The sequence below is a fragment of the Pygocentrus nattereri genome, chromosome 2 (genome assembly GCF_015220715.1).
Source record: "Pygocentrus nattereri isolate fPygNat1 chromosome 2, fPygNat1.pri, whole genome shotgun sequence".
Classification (NCBI taxonomy): Eukaryota; Metazoa; Chordata; class Actinopteri; order Characiformes; family Serrasalmidae; genus Pygocentrus; species Pygocentrus nattereri.
Window position 1 is genome coordinate 10254041 of NC_051212.1, and position 17283 is coordinate 10271323.

At 41.7% G+C, this 17283-nt stretch overlaps 1 protein-coding gene across 1 annotated transcript in view; it reads left to right on the forward strand.

Annotated features, from left to right (window-relative positions):
• dusp22b (dual specificity phosphatase 22b) overlaps positions 1-17283 on the forward strand; it is a 40807-nt gene that overhangs the window by 22733 nt on the left and 791 nt on the right. The window contains exons 5-6 of the mRNA XM_017717633.2: positions 5076-5150; positions 9495-9666. Coding sequence (XP_017573122.1) covers positions 5076-5150; positions 9495-9666 — 247 coding nt within the window. The remainder of the gene's footprint in view (positions 1-5075; positions 5151-9494; positions 9667-17283) is intronic.

Consider the following 17283-nt stretch of genomic DNA (forward strand, 5'->3'; position numbering starts at 1 on the left):
AACCAAGAACTGCTAAACCACACCAAGAACTACCAAACCTTACCAGGAACTACCAGACCCAACCAAGAACTGCTAAACCACTCCAAGAACTACCAAACCTTACCAGGAACAACCAGACCCAACCAAGAACTGCTAAACCACACCAAGAACTACCAAACCTTACCAGGAACTACCAGTCCCAACCAAGAACTGCTAAACCACACCAAGAACTACCAAACCTTACCAGGAACTACCAGACCCAACCAAGAACTGCTAAACCACACCCAAGAACTACCAAACCTTACCAGGAACTACCAGACCCAACCAAGAACTGCTAAACCACACCAAGAACTACCAAACCTTACCAGGAACAACCAGACCCAACCAAGAACTGCTAAACCACACCAAGAACTACCAAACCTTACCAGGAACTACCAGTCCCAACCAAGAACTGCTAAACCACACCAAGAACTACCAAACCTTACCAGGAACTACCAGACCCAACCAAGAACTGCTAAACCACACCAAGAACTACCAAACCTTACCAGGAACTACCAGTCCCAACCAAGAACTGCTAAACCACACCAAGAACTACCAGACCTTACCAAGGACAGCTAAACCACACAGATTAACCCCACACGTACTGCCAAACCTTAACAGGAACAGGTAAACCTCGTCAATAACTACCAAACCATCACTATCACATTTACCTGCCATGCCGAAATGTGTTACTGGAGACAAGTGCCTTGAACGTCTACGGAGAGTTCTGTCCGTTGCAGCTGGGAGCGGCTCAGTTTCCACGACTCCTTTCTGTTATGTGTGCTGAAAACATGCTCAAACGGTGAGCTTGGGGGCTTATGCACAAATATTTCCTGACCATATTGTCCATCCTGGGAAGGTGTCCCTTTATTATTTATTTATTTATTCAAAAGGGTCATTTTACTGGTTGTCAAAAATTTCTGCGTAGTACGCGTTCAGTGTGGTCTGGTGTGAAATGCTCCATTCTAGAGGAACGTACAGAGTCAGAATTGTTCACAGTGTTGGTGATGATGGGAACCAGATGTCTGAAGACTTAAATGCCTCTGAAAGCTCCCGCACAGAAAGTGATTATGGAATGGCTCCGAAAAACACTGCCTAATGTGTGAGACATTGTTTTAGAAGGTTTTTGCCGATACCCCACCCCCTCCCCCTTCATGACAGAAAGGTACATGTAAGATGTATTGTGTACTGTTGTATATTATATATTGTACTTTGCAGATTTTGTGCACCATGTTACCCTTCTTAACATTACATGGAACAGACGTGTGCGTTCACTGTGGTTTTGATAGTAAATAAAATGTCTGGATTTGTGTTGTAGTCATTGTGACTCCTGGTTCCTATCAGCACCATTGTAAAGAAAGCTCAGTCAGTAAGGTTCTCTACCACGAACCATTTCACACCAAACCAATCTGAATGACTTTATATCTCAACCACTAAAATTTTGAAAAGAATAGCGGGGGGGGGGGGGTTCCCCTTTAACCCTTTAACCCTTTAAACTCCATGAGACTCGAGCTGTTCTTTCTTGTAACTGTATAAGTTGTAGTGTGGTTCCCAAATAGTACTGAGTATTAGGTCTTAATGTTCCTTATGGCATAGGAACCCTGCAGGCTGAAGGGATTTTTCACCAAAATTTCCAAACTTACACAATTTCCCCACTTACCCTAAACATATTCGATCAGCCAAGACATGATTGGTGGCTAAAGTGTGCTTTGTTTGTTTGGCACTGGACCTACAACTCAAACACAATAATAATACTAGTAATTCAGTATTCAGTATTATTATGTAATGCAGAGTGTCCATTGCCCGCTAGCTACATTAGCCTCGTACGGCAAAAAATGAAAGAAGAAATCTTTAGAGACCAAACGTGTCTTGGCTGATCAACTAGAATCATCTACCCTTGGCTTCCACTCACTGGCCACTTTATTAGAAACACCTGCCTTGTGCATCCATGTCCTGGCCACTTTATTAGAAACGCCTACCCTGGGCTTCCACTAACTGGCTGGTTTATTAGAAACACCTACCTTGTGCTTAAATGTACTGGCCACTTTATTAGAAACACCTTAGGCTTCCACTCACTGGCCACTTTATTAGAAACGCCTACCATATGTTTCCACTCACTGGCCACTTTATTAGAAACGCCTACCATGTGCTTCCACTCACTGGCCACTTTGTGAGCTGTTTGGTATTCTGGTTTTAGCTTGCTCCAGTAGTTCTTATAACACCACAGCCATTAATAAACCCAACAGCTTCCCATGTGCTTACAAACGTGCAAGAAGTCAATCTAATCTAATTTAACAAGATAACAAGAACAAGACGACGTAAGAGGCGAAATACCATTTTATCCACTGTGAAAAATGAATGACGTGTATTTGATTAATATCACTTTAAAACATGCAAAGAATACAAACGATCTGATAAATAAACGATGAGTCCTTCAAACGTGCACTTCAGAAAAGATGCCACACATGAGTGACGCCATAGAGGAACAACGCAAAGGTTCTTTACTAATAGAAGAATTCTTCCTAGAACCTTTACACTTTGTAGAGGTTCTTTAAGCACGCACATCTCATTTAGAAATAATGGTTATCCGAAGAGCCAACCATTTGAAGGTTCTTTAGTCAGCCAAAAATAGGTGGTGCAGGTTTCACCAGGGGGCTTCTTGCCTCAGGTAGGGGGCATCCTGCCCTCACAAGTTTTCTTTTCTTGTGCAATAACAGCCATTCAGGATTATTTCCCTAAATGCGTGGTAGATGTACAAAGAAAAACAGTGTAAAATGACAGATTTTGCTCGGTTGTATTTCTAATGTGCAGCTCAAATTGCTTGAATATGACCTTCAGTTTCACTTTGTTTTGTAGTATAACAATACATTGGGGCAGTCGTGGGCTGGAGGTTCGGGAACTGGCCCTGTGACCGGAAGGTTGCCGGTTCGATCCCCAGCGCCGACAGTCCATGACTGAGGTGTCCTTGAGCAAGACACCTAACCCCCAACTGCTCCCCGGGCGCCGTGGATAGGGCTGCCCACCGCTCCGGGCAAGTGTGTGTATTCACTAGTGTGTATGTGGTGTTTCACATCACTTACTTACTTATGTGAAGGCACAGCTGAACACAACAAATAGCAAATAGCCGTCACATTACAGCAGCCACTGCACTTACACAACTACAAAGACAGCAGTAGCCAAATGTCAATTAAGTGTAACATGACAGGATGAACTAATTCACTTGAACACAAGCACCATTAAAAAAAAAGACCAAGCAACCAAAACCACAGGGAAAGGGGGGGAGGGGGGCCTTATTGGAGAAGAGGCCTCACACCCTCCTGTCACTACAGTGCACTGCCCAAGGCTGCACCGACTACCACTCCCTTTCTCAATATGCTTTGCAAATAACAGCTATTTACTCTAAAATCCAGCAAAAATCCACCGATTTTTCTTTTTTTTCAGAACGTACCATTTTATGGCACAGAATTTGTGCCAAATTGAAGAGCAAAACCCCTGTTACATTTTTTATCATATTGCTTGACCCGTCTACTGAAAACAGAGCACGAGGATTTGCATTTAAAAACAGAAATGCTGAATTTGTGTCAGAATGGAGTTCAATCCACTTTGAACAATGAAGGTGCGGCGATATTACTTTCCACCGTGTGGTACTTTGGATGTATTTGCGTTACTGAACTACAGTCATAACAGTGAAATCAGTCAAATGTAAGGCACACTTCACTAAGTGACATGCAGAATATGAGCCAAAGCAAAACCTCTGCAATGCTTTCATGTCACCTGACCTCTTTTGGTAACTTCACAGTAGAAGGAAAAAAAACCTACATTATTTTTCATGTAAGTCATGGGAACCAGACTTTTTTCCTAGTCATTTTGGGCCGTTTCTTTTGGTCCATTCATCATGAAATTTACACACAACGTCAAGCGCAACAAGCATTTTCAAATGATGTCAGAAACTGGAAATCGACAATGTTTAAACACTGACGTGCCAAAATGAGTCTAATAGAGCTGTTACACTGATTTAATGCTGTTTGCAGTACAGTACGGTGGAAAGTGATGGGATTGTATAACCCCTTAAACAGTCAGGGCCCACTGGTTTCATTACACGCTTTAGTATATACACCGAGGAATAGCTCAGCCTGTTGGCATTGAAGTCCCTGTAGTTACTGAGTAATAAACCTTAGTATGTCACAGTCCTGGGATTTTAAGGGGTTAATTTAAGGCGTTTTTTTTTTTTTTTTAATCTGACTGCTCATCTATTGTTTTTCAGGAAAGAGGTCAAGTGACGTGAAAACAATGTAATGGAGGTTTTGGCACATGTTCCAAATGTCGTGTTATTCCACTGCGGTGATTGCGTTTTGCAATTTGGCACTAAATTGTGCCACATATGAAGGGGAACTCCACTGATTTTTCAAATTTTCTTCAGAATTCAGTGGGTGAGATGTGAAGTCATTCAGAGTGGCTTGGTGCGAATCGGTTCAATGTAGGGAAACGTCCTGACTCAGATTTCTTTACAGTGGTGCTGATAGGAACCAGGGGTCACAATGACGACAACACAAATATAGCCGTTTTATTTACTACCCAAAACCACCAGAGAACCCACACGTGTTTCCTGAGTCTTTATACAAAACTTTTTATAACATTTAACCAATTTTAGACGTTAAGTTAGTAAAACAGTGGTAAATCTGAGAAAGTAAGTTTTCTTCGGGGACTATTTTGCCTCACCACACCCTGCATGTGCCCTTCCACCATGAATGGATTTTAAGAATACATTTTAGGTCAACGGTTTATCTCTGGTGTACCATAATAAACGAGTTTCTTAGGCGTCGGCCACATATTTATTACCGTTTAATGTAGTAACTTTCTGTGAGGGAGCTTTTAGAGGTGGACGTCTGGTTCCTATCACCACTATGAGGAATTCTGACTGTGAGTTTAACTAGAACAGAGCATTGAATGACACTTACATCTTAAACCTTTAGTCATGAGGAAATGCTGCAAAAATTTGGTTTAATTCAGTCTATCATTCTCTCTCTCTCTCTCTCCCGCTCTCTCTCTCTCTATAGGACGCAGCATTTCAAAGAGAGCATTATGTTCATGCATGAGTCGAGGCTGAAAGGAGAGGGATGTCTGGTCCACTGGTGAGTATGTGCATGTGTGGCCTCTACTGCTATATCTTATTTCTGACCATGTTTCTTATTTGGTCTCTCTCTCTCTCTCTCTCTCTCTCTCTCTCTCTCTCTCTTTTTCATATGCATGCACTCTTCGCACATTCATACACTGAGATGCATGATGTTATCACATTAGGGGACTGCATGTGATTGCACAAACAGCTGAGTTTATGCCCTGCGCTGAACCGAGCTCCGGGGCGTCATTGTGTCAAGCTGATAACTAGGTGTTAAAGGGGAAGCCTATTTTTACACTTCCCAAAAATCCAGCTACAGTAAACAGCAGCAGTTTGATTTGAATAGATGAGGTGGCCAAGACAGGATTAAAGCGATTCTCAAAATCTCCCTTTTTTTTTTTAACCTACACCCCAACACAACACAGACCAAATCAAATTTGACATTTATGCCCTAAACAGCGAAGCGGGTGCTGTGTGTAGTGCCGCTTACAGGAAAACAAGGGGTTGCCACTTGTGTAAAAAAAACCAACTGTTAATCTCATCAGTGAACTTTCGAAAAACGCCCACTTTTTGGGTGGGTAACCAAACTTTACCCATCCTTTTTTTGTTTTTTTCTTTCAAGGTTTCATGATGCTACCATTGATTATGGTATACAGAGACAGGGCCAGTCAAAAGTTTGGGCGCACTTTCTTACTTTCCGTCCTTTTTTTTTTGTTTTTTTTTTAATCAAAAGTATGACACACATTAATTTTACACCGTCAGTCAAACCAAAACGGTTTTGTATATATTTTTTTTTTCTTTGTTTTACACATCTTGATGACGTTTTAAGCACTCATGGCATTCTCTCGAAGCAGCTTCATGAGGAGCCACCTGGGATACTGTCCCTGACTAATAAAAAAATATACAAATGAATCAATAAATAAATAAACACTCCTTTATTTTCAGGGACAGGTTTCTTTAATAAGCAGAATGTAGCCCCAGAAGCTTCTTTGTGTCGTTAACATGCTTAAATAGGCATTTTACTGCAAATGACAGTGCACAATTTCTATTTAGTTGCTTTGATTGAAAAAGAAAAAAAAAACGTTTGGCCACGTTTTGTGTGTCTTATGTTTTTTCTAATATGTTAAATTCACCAAAAAAACCAAAACAAAACAGTAATTGTGTGTGAAAATGTGCAGAGGCGTGTTCTCTGTAGAGGATGTGTGGCTTATTTTCACTTAGAAACTCAGTAAGAACGTGCCACTTAGCCAGGGGTGTGCAAACTTTTGCACACATCTGTAATTTAACCTGATGTGCACCAGAGCAGAAACGCACATCTAGCACAGTACACAGACTAATACACAGTACTTTGCAGAGGTCAGGGAGCACCGTTTATTTATTTCATTTCAAGTCAGAATGTCAGTTAATTTCAAGTTATTCACTTTTTCAGAGCGAGGGAAAAAAACCAGAAAGCACGTGTTTAACAGAACGTTAACTAGAAACCTTAGCAACAAAATAGATCTCGGGTTGCTTCACTGTATATTGTGTCCACTCGTTACTTTTATTGCAGCTTCTGTTCTTTTCAGGAGGCTCACTCTTACGGTTTTTTCTAAGAAATCTGCAGGGATATTTTAACACCTGCAAAGTTCAGTCTTAGAAGCTGGTTTTGCGCTTTCTGCTTCACACAATCCGAGTAACCCCACTTTCAGTGATGTTGAGGCCTGGACTCTGATATGGTCACTCCATTGAGTGGTCTTCTGACAGTGGAAGGATGGACAGGGACACCTGCGGATGTTTTCACATCTGACGCAGCTTGACCTTCTCCTCTCTCTCAGAGATGAAAGTGCTGTTTATCTGACGGAGACCGTTTTGGTGTCCACCAGGTCTTGCACAATTGTTAAGAGACCTATTTGCTCAGTGCCTTCTAGAACTTCTAAGAACGTTTAAGCATTTGGCCGCATTTGAAACAAAATCTTAAAAATAACAGTAATGAATGGGTTCGATTCCCCGGCCGGGCGACCGGGGTCCTCTCTGTGTGGAGTTTGCATGTTCTCCCCGTGTCTGCGTGGGTTTCCTCCGGGTTCTCCGGTTTCCTCCCACAGTCCAAAAGACATGCAGTCAGGCCAATTGTGTAAACTGATCAAATTGTAAGTCGCTCTGGATAAGAGCGTCAGCCAAAATGCAGTGAATTAATTAATTAATCAATCAATTAATTAATTAATTAATGAACATACATTCAGGCAGGCGCGTCCAAACTTTTGAGTGGCACTGTGTAAGTCGGGCTCCTCCCAGGCCGCATTAGTTCCAGTCCTGTTATACTCGGAGCAAGTCACAGAAATATTAACCCAGTATTCAGTGTCTGTATTACATCTCGAAACTTACGATCCACTGCTGAAGTAGCAGTATTACTCCCTGCCTGCTGCTGATGAAACAGTGAAGAATTGGTGACCCTGTCTTTTTAAGTACGACTGCTTTAAGGTAAAACCTCAAAGGGAAGTATCTCGGCATACTGAAAGTATGAAACATGCGGAGGGTGGGAGTCTGTTTTCTAACACAGCCTCTTTACATATGAGCACGAGAGTAAGACGGTTACTTCAGTGATGGATCATGAAGTTTCAAGATGTAATACATGTACTGCATATTGGGCTGATATTTGGTGTGCATATCGGTCCTCGTGTAACGGACGGAGAGCTGTGTTAACAGCGGCAGTCAGTACACAGTTATACCCTGATTAGGCCATAGGACCCAGTTTAAAACTAAGATAAGATAATCCTTTATTAGTCCCACAGCGGGGAAATTCAGTATTACAGCAGCAGCAGAGTAATAGAAGTGAGGCACTCAGTAATAGAAACAGGAAACAGTATAAACACTATAAACATTATAAATAATAAAAATTAAAGTTAAATCTCTAGACTATTTACAACAAAATAAGAATAAGAATTAAAAAAGAGTTGCATACGATCTGCACTGCACTTATGAACATATTGCACCATGAAAATGTTTACATTCTGAATATAAGTGTGTATTGTATGTGTGTGTGGTCTAGTACCAGTCTGTACAACTGGGCTTTATGGTTGTTAAAAAACCCCCAGTTGCTCCCTGGGTGCCATGGATAGGGCTGCCCCCTGCTCCGGGCAAGTGAGCTCTACTACTACTACTGCTGGTACTACTACTGCTGGTACTACTACTACTACTACTACTACTACTACTACTATTACTACTGCTGCTAATACTACTACTACTACTACTACTACTGCTAATACTACTACTACCACTACTACTACTACTAATACTGCTACTACTACTACTACTGCTAATACTACTACTACTGCTGCTACTACTACTACTACTACTAATACTACTAATACTACTACTACTGCTGCTGCTGCTACTGCTACTACTACTACTACTACTACTACTACTGCTGCTGCTGCTACTGCTACTACTACTACTACTACTACTACTACTACTACTACTACTACTGCTGCTAATACTACTACTACTACTAATACTGCTGCTGCTGCTGCTGCTACTACTACTACTAATACTACTGCTACTACTACTACTACTACTACTACTAATACTGCTGCTGCTGCTACTACTGCTACTAATACTACTACTACTACTACTACTAATAATAATAATAATAATAATAATACTGCTACTGCTGCTGCTACTACTAATACTGCTATTACTACTGCTGATACTACTACTACTACTACTGCTAATAGCTGTAATGATAATGATAATAATAATGATTCTTATTCATTTTATTACTATTGTTGTTGTTTTGTTGTTGCTGTTGTTGTTGTTGTTGTTGTTGTTGTTGTTGTTGTTGTTGTAATACTAGTAGTTGTATGAGTAGCGCATTTCTGTATTTTTAGAAATTGGCTGGTAAAAATCTGAGTGGACATACAAAAGCACACATAAGACACCAGTGGACTAAAACCTATACTATACTATAGAATGACACATGTAGAATGTAGAATGACACATGTACACATAATGTAGAGATGGAGCCGATGTCGGTCCAGCAAAACCTATTTTTAAACGTGAATAACGTGACTGACTTTTTGTTTTATGTGTCTTCTTGTTGTCATATGTCCCTTTTTTTCTGTTTTCCTCTTTTCTGTTGAATATTCATGCTCAGTAACTGTCTGCGATGAAGCTTGTACTGAATCTGAGGACGTGGATCACGTGTTTATAAACGTTTGCGTACGTCTGTATATGCTCAGGTGGGCTCAGTTAGGCTTGGTTCTTCCTCCAGCCAAAAAAAAAAATCTCTGTGCAGATTTACTACAGAAATGTCAGCATTTGAAACCAGCTAAACGAAAGTGTTGTGCTGGTAAGCGGTGGTTTTCTTTTCCTCCTGTGTGTGCAGTCTGGCGGGTGTGTCTCGCAGTGTGACCCTGGTGGTGGCCTACATCATGACGGTGACAGGTCTGGGCTGGCAGGAGGCGCTGGCTGCCGTGAGGGTGGTGCGACCCTGCGCTGGACCCAACCCTGGCTTTCAGAAACAGCTGGAGGAGTTTGAGAGCACGCAAGCCCAGGAGGTGAGAGGGAGGGAGTTACAGCAGCATTAAAGCGATAGTTTGATCAAAAAATATAACATTGACATAACCACACCATAACCATATCAGGACTGATTTGTTCAGCAGTATCCTGGGGTTTTATCCTGTGGTTGGATAGTGTAGTGATTAACACCTCTGTCTTCTACACTGTAGACTGGGGTTCAATCCCCACCTGGGCAGCGCCCTACACTATACCAATTAGAGTCATTTACGGCATTTGGCTGACGTTCTTATCCAGAGCGACTTACAATTGGATCATTTTACACAGGTAGGCCAAGGTGGTGTTAGGAGTCTTGCCCAAGGACTCCTATTGGTATAGTGCTGGGTGTTTGTCCAGGTGGGGGATTGAACCGCAGTCTACAGTGTAGAAGGCAGAGGTGTTAATCACTACACTACACCAACCACACTTGTCCAGTCCTTGGGCAAGACTCCCAACACTACCTTCGCCTACCTGTGTAAAATGATCAAATTGTAAGTCGCTCTGGATAAGAGCGTCAGCCAAATGCCGTAAATGTTTTAGCCTCGTTATTTTTCTGTTGCCACCACTATATTTGGGACAGATTCTTGGCTTCACTGCTCTACATAACTAGAGGTAAACGATGGCTAAAATTACTTTGGAAGAGAAAAAAAACGTTCCCTTGATAAAGTCACCTCAAGAAAGTCACCAAACTCCTGGTTACGCTTAAACTGACGGAAGAGCTGTCAAATTTGTGTTTTCCTGACATTTATATGCATCTCATTCACAACCCCTCTCCCTAATCTGGGAGTCTCTTAAAGCATCGAAAAGCACAGAAGCCCACCGGCTCTTCTCGTCAGGGTGGGTAAAGGATCCCATAGTTTTGCATATAGAGGAGAAAACACTGTGGTCATAGGAAGGTAACGACATCAGCTGTGAACAATGCAAGCCTTTAGAGAACTTTAACTAATGTTCACAGTCGAGAGATGAACAGTCGTCCCGCTAACGGAGCTGCAAACAGCCGGTGTAACTTTACTCTCTGTTTCTGGAGATTTACATGACGTTTGAATGGAGGAACAGAAACGTGAAATATAAGACTGGCTGTCGAGGTCGGAAAACTACGCCGTGTTTCGACAGACGTGATTCTGTAAGCTTGCTAGTGCAGTTAGTGCAGAGTTCAGCTCCAGTCCTGCGACCCCTGCACTGCATGATTGTGGTTTCCCTGGTTAAAATACCTGATGTTATCAGCTAATTAATCCCTTCCTGAGCTGAACGAGGTGAGAACAGCAGAGAGAAACACTAAACTATACAGTGCAGCAGCTCCAAGCCTGGAGTGTGAAAACACTGAATTAAAGGTCTGAGTGGTCTCTTGTTGTTCTCCGCTTCTGTCGCGTCTGGCAGGTGAATCATCCACAAAGCACAGCAAAGTGAAGGCGTCACGCAGCGCAGTCGCTTCCCGGTTTGGTCTGCGAAATGACGGCGACTATACAGTGTGACGTCACGCGAAACGCGAGAATGAAAGTGTCGTGTCAGGACTAGTGTTTATTTATGGTTGCCGTAGTTTTCGAAATCAAGTATACCTTTTTAAGACTTAACAGAAGTATAAGTTCCACCTAGTAGCAATAAAGCGGTGCTTGAAACTTTGTGAAGAACTTAGAGTTTCCCATGGTTTCAAGTTTATTTGATATTTATGCATTGAAATGCTTGTGGTGAGGCCCAGGACATCACTGAACAAGCTGAAATATATTAAATATACACAAAATACAGAGAAAATATCGAGAAAATATACATTTTAAAGTGACTTGGTGTTAAAGTGTTACTGTCCATATGAGATATGATATAATCTGTAATCAACAGTTACTGGAAAGGTTAAGTTGCTGCACAAGGCGCGTCACACCAGATACTGAAAGCAAAGATTTCATCCTTTTGCCACTGACAGATCTGTAATACTGGATCATTTTCCTCAACAAATAAGTGTCCATGTCTAATATTTTTGTCTCATTTGTTTAATTTGGTTCTCTTTATCTACTATTAGGACTTGCGTGAAAATCTGATGACGTTTTAGGTCACATTTTTGCAGAAATATACTGTAGAAAATTCTGTGGGGTTCACAAACTTTCCAGCACCGCAGTACGTGATGTATCAAATGTCTGTTTTATGAAAATCGGCTGGAAAAGAAACACATTCGACGACACTCCTCTGACTTTGGCCGTCCTCTAGTCCTTCATCAGTGGTCAGTTTAGAGCACAGGACCGCTGTCGGCTGGATATTTTGGGCTGTTCTGGATTAGATTAACATACGCTGATATACATTAAGATGATTCAACAATTTTCAGCAGTCTTGAGGCTTTATTTTACAGTTTAGTCAAGGATGTTCCAGTTTATTCCCCACCTCTCCTTTGGATCCTAGTCCTTTAATATTGAGTGTGAGCTGATACCAAGTCTTTCTCGATATTGAAGATTATGCTACTAGTTAATACTACACTAACATCAGATCATTTTAGGGTGTTTTCACACTTTTCAGCGCCTCATGCGTCTGAAGGCTGCCGAGTCATGGTTTTTTGTGCATATATGAACTTGTCACTTCAAGAGGTGGTCTCAGTGTGGTCCATTTGTAGTTTGTTTTGTGGTCCACTTGACTCGTGCACTGCGAAAAACAAAACGGCCCCAAGTCCACTTTGCGTTTTGCTATGTGGTTAAAGCTGCCCTTACACTGAATGTGGAAAATTCACCGAAATTTAGATGCAGATTTTCAGCTCAGTGGTCAGTGCAGTGGAAGAGTACACCGCAGCAGGCGGGCAGGGTAATCTAAAGTTCAAACGTTTAAACTTTTGCATAATGCGCTTCGGTGAAGTGTCAAAGCTCCTCTCGCTACCCAGACCCCGAAAATACGTTCAGTGTGAAAGCTGCTTAAACCCCTGAATTGAAATCACTGTAAAGCAGACTCGAGAGGCTTTTTTTGATTTCATTAAATGGTGACAAAGATAAAAATATGAAGAAAAAAAAAAGATCATTTAGATGAAACATGATTTTGTGAACAGCGGCGACCATTTAAAGAGTTTTAAAAAGCTTAGCACTATTGGAGTTGGAGTATTTTATCATAGATGCAAACATATATGATGAACTTAAGCAACACTACCCAAAATTCGATGATTCCTGGGTGGGTTCTGAGTTCGGGTGTGAACAGCGGCTGGTCTGAGATCTCGTCGTGGATGCTGAAAAGGGAAATCTAATGGAGTGGATGTCTTTAAAGCTCACTTGCGTTGTAAACGCAGAAAGCACAAGCAGTCGGTTCCCTTTGAGGTTTAACTTTAACAGAACTGAGTTTGGTTAACCTAAAAAGAGCTGTATGTGAAAACAATCATAATGCGACATCCTGGACTGATGGGTTTGGTTTTATTTAGCCAGCTTGATCAAAAGGACCATGTTATAGTGCATTTAAACTTGGCGCCTTTCATCTAAACCTGAGCTTTCTGCTGCTTGCGGCTTCAAAACCATGTACTTAGCAAACTCCTGCACTGTTTCTCACTCTCGAGTTGAAACCAGTTACAGCTGTGCTATCACGGAAACGTTCTTCTTTACCTGCCGCGTCGCCTTTTGTGGTTTCAAAGTGACAGCAGAAATGTTAGCACGTTTTAAAGGTGAGAGGAGGGAGCGGCGTGGCATGTTACAGCGATTTGAAATTCAAGCATAATTAACACCATATTTAACACTCCTACACCACTGAAATGCTTTCACTGCAGAATATGAAAGTAAGTGGCAGCCAAGTCAACAGATCAGCCAATCAGGTTGGATCATATGCCAATATGAACCCCTTAAAATCCCAGTTTTATTACATACTAAGACTTACTACTCTCTGGGTCGGGGATGAGCTCTTGCCTCAAGTGGAGGAGTTCAAGTATCTCGGGGTCTTGTTCACGAGTGATGGTACAAGGGAGCGGGAGATTGACAGGCGGATTGGTGCTGGGTCAGCAGTGATGCGGGCTCTTTACCGGTCTGTTGTGGTAAAGAAAGAGCTGAGCCATAAGGCAAAGCTCTAGATTTACCGGTCGATCTACGTTCCCACCCTCACCTATGCTCATGAGCTTTGGGTAATGACCGAAAGAACGAGATCGCTAATATGAAATGAGTTTCCTCTGCAGGGTGTCTGGACTCTCCCTCAGAGATAGGGTGAGAAGTTCGGTCATCCGGGAGGGACTCGGAGTAGAGCCGCTGCTTCTCCACGTCGAGAGGAGCCAGCTGAGGTGGTTCGGGCATCTGGTTAGGATGCCTCCTGGAAAAGTTCAGTTTATGTTCCCTGATTAAAGGTCCTGAGATGTACCTTTGAGGGGACCACCCCAGTGACAGTTTCGTAAAGCTTCCTTTTTAAAACAGTTCAACTTTGCAAACATTTGAACTTGTTACTTTCTCAATGTGCTCCTCACTGCTGCAGGTTGTGGATAATGTCTGTTTATTACTCCTTTTTGAGTAAACATCAGCTTGGGCATCTATAAGTGTTAATATATAAGGTTTTCAGACATTTTGTGGCCTTACATTGATTGGTTTTAAGACTTTACCAAACTAATGACCTGCAGGAACCCTGTAACAGTATGTAAAGCAGGCTAACTACAATACACTAAGCAGTAATATAAGCTGGACTTCAAACAAAAACATCATCATGGCAGTATGTCATAACAGTTGCTGGTATTGGCAACGTGATGCTGTTATGCTACTGAACAAAACAGGCCACTATTTCTCATGGTTATGTCAGTGTTACATAGCAGGGGTCAGGTCAAGTGTGCCAAAGCAGACTTGTCTTGGTTTACTGGCTGTTTGTCTGTGGTGAGGGAGAAAATGCAGTACATTGGATTGTTCACTGTTGTTTTAAGCGTATAGTCAGGCCTCAAGCCAAGCCCTAAGAACCGAAATGACTGGCTTTGATCTGTACCCAGCATCGTTTCCATTAACGCTGCAGCAGTTTCACAGTCGCGAGGACCGCTACAGTGCCCTTTATTCTGTTTTCTTCCCACTGATGCAGTTGCTCCGTGACTTAGGTAATGTCGAGCACCACATGAAGGTAAAATCAGCTCCCACATAAAGAATAAACATTCCAGAATCAGCCTGGGGCGAAGAAAAACAAAGATGCCTCAGTTTCCACCACAACTGTTTTGCTCTTTTGTAGAGCAGTAAAGATCTTTAACCCTTCCAAGTCTGTTGTAGTGCTGCACATTCAGCTTACACTCACTGAGCACTTTAACAGGAACACCTCGTTTCTACGCTCGCTGTCCATTTGATCAGCTCCACTTACTGTATAGCTGGACTTTGTAGTTCTACAGTTACAGACTGTGGTTCATCTGTTTCTCTGATACTTTGTTAGCCCCTTTTACTGTTCTTCAGTGGTCAGGACCCCCACAGGACCACCACAGATCTGGCCTGGTGGTGGCGTGTTAGTGTGTGCTGTGCTGATACGAGTGAATCAGAGGAGTTTTAAACAGCCCGGTGTCGTTGCTGGACTGAGAACCAAAATTGTCCAGCCAACTGCGTCCTCTGACCACTGATGAAGGACTAGAGGATGACCAACACAAACTGTGCAGCAGCAGATGAGCTGTCGTCTCTGACTTTACATCTACAAGGTGGACTGACAAGGCAGGAGTGTCTAACAGAGTGGACAGTGTTTCAAAACTCCAAGAGCTGTTCCTAATAAGTGGTCAGTGAGTGTATAAACAGTTGCTTAACTACTTACACAGATCGTAACACAGAGAAAGCACACTGAAGTGAAAGTGTGGGTACTGTGTCAAAATCTTACTCACTCAAAAGTGGAAGTGCGGAGCCACAAATATGCTTGAGTGGAAGTCAAATAGATCTACATTTAAACATACTCAAGTATATAAAAGCCAGAAGTAAACGTGAGGCATTATAGTGGCTGTAATGCTGGGTACCAGGTGCCATCTCTATTTAACTAACACTGATTATGCACTTGATTAGGGTGATGCACCGAAATGAATCAGCGTGTTGTGGGCAGTGTAATTTGACACTGATATGAGTTTAGAAATGATAATAATTGCACAGGAACTTGACTGATTGACGAGAAAAAGTTCACACATGGTAACGCTTTTAACACGTACATCAGTGATTCCTGGCATATTCATGAACTTCTGTCCTTATTTTGTAACATTTAATCAATACATTTAGTAATAAGCACATTATGTAATGGTTTGACAGCACATTAAGTGATGCTTATTGTATCATTTATATGTTTATGAAGAAATTCAAATCAATTCAGAGAATAATCAACCTGCAACACTGAGTACATGGTAAGCCTACTCAACAGATATCCAAATTACATTCATTACATTCAGGTGCAAAGTGTTTATGTTCTTAAAGCTTTTCGTCTTGAAAATAGATGAGTGAATATATAATCACTTCCAGGAAACAAGACTGTACCCTCAACAGTAGCTTGTGGTATTTAATTTCCAGTCTAAATAGCTGTTAAATACAAGATATTCTTTTTTTTATGATATATTTCTGACTCCACTTCCCAGGTTCCCTCAGTTTATCATGTGACCACTAACCAGTCATACACCAACCACCAGCTGTCAGTCACCTGAGTATTGATTATCAACATCTGTGTTTCTGTGTATATAAACCTGTCTGTTTGCACCCTGGGTGGTGGCGCAGTGGGTAGCGCCTCACAGCAAGAAGGGCCAGGGTTCGATTCCCCAGACGGGCGACCAGCGTCCTTTCTTTGTGGAGTTTGCATGTTCTCCCAGTGTCTGTCTGGGTCAGGCCAATTAGACATGCTAAATTTCCCCTAGGGGTGAGTGTGTGTGTGGATGTATATGTCTGTCTGTCTGTCTGCCCTGCGATGGACTGGCGACCAGTCTAGGGTGTATCCAGCCTTCTGCCCAATGACTGCTGGGAGAGGCTCTGGCACCCCCTGCAACCCAGAAGGATAAGCAGTTGAAAATAAAAAGCACTTAAAGCTTTTATCTTTCATCATATTTTCTCACACTGGCAAATAGAAAACTTGGACTTAATGGCTGTTTTGACTGGAAGTTAAATAAATGAAAGTTGGCCTCTTCTGACTTTAGCAGTACTGGGTGATTAAACCAGATATAAGAAGAGGTGTTTCAAGGTGTGCCCACTGTTGGAAAGCTGAATGCTGTGTACCATCAAATTCGGTTGCCTTTGATGATATTTGTAAATAGAGATGCACTGATAGCACTTTTTCCCTTCTAATACTGATACCAATAGATCCATTAGCATCGTCCAGTACTGAGTATCGATACAAATACTACCGCTATCTAATCTAACTCACCTATAAATCCTGATATTTATACAGTTACATTTTAAAATTTTTTGTTTTGGTAAAATCGATGTTCTGCGTCACAAATAAAACATCCTCATCTATCTAGCTGCCATGTATTTGTTGGATTATATTTATGAGATGCTTGAGAAAGCTTATGTGTTTGTTTACTGTATACATTTAGTATTTACTATTATGTAATAAGTAATAAGAACCATGTTTAACAACTTAAGCAAATGTAAAATATTGTTGATGTGCAAAACAGAACTGAAGAGTATACAGCTAAACCAAGGCTAAAGGCTATCATTATGGCAAGAGTCCTGCGATTCTTTCCGCTCGCTCAATAACATTGTGAGTGA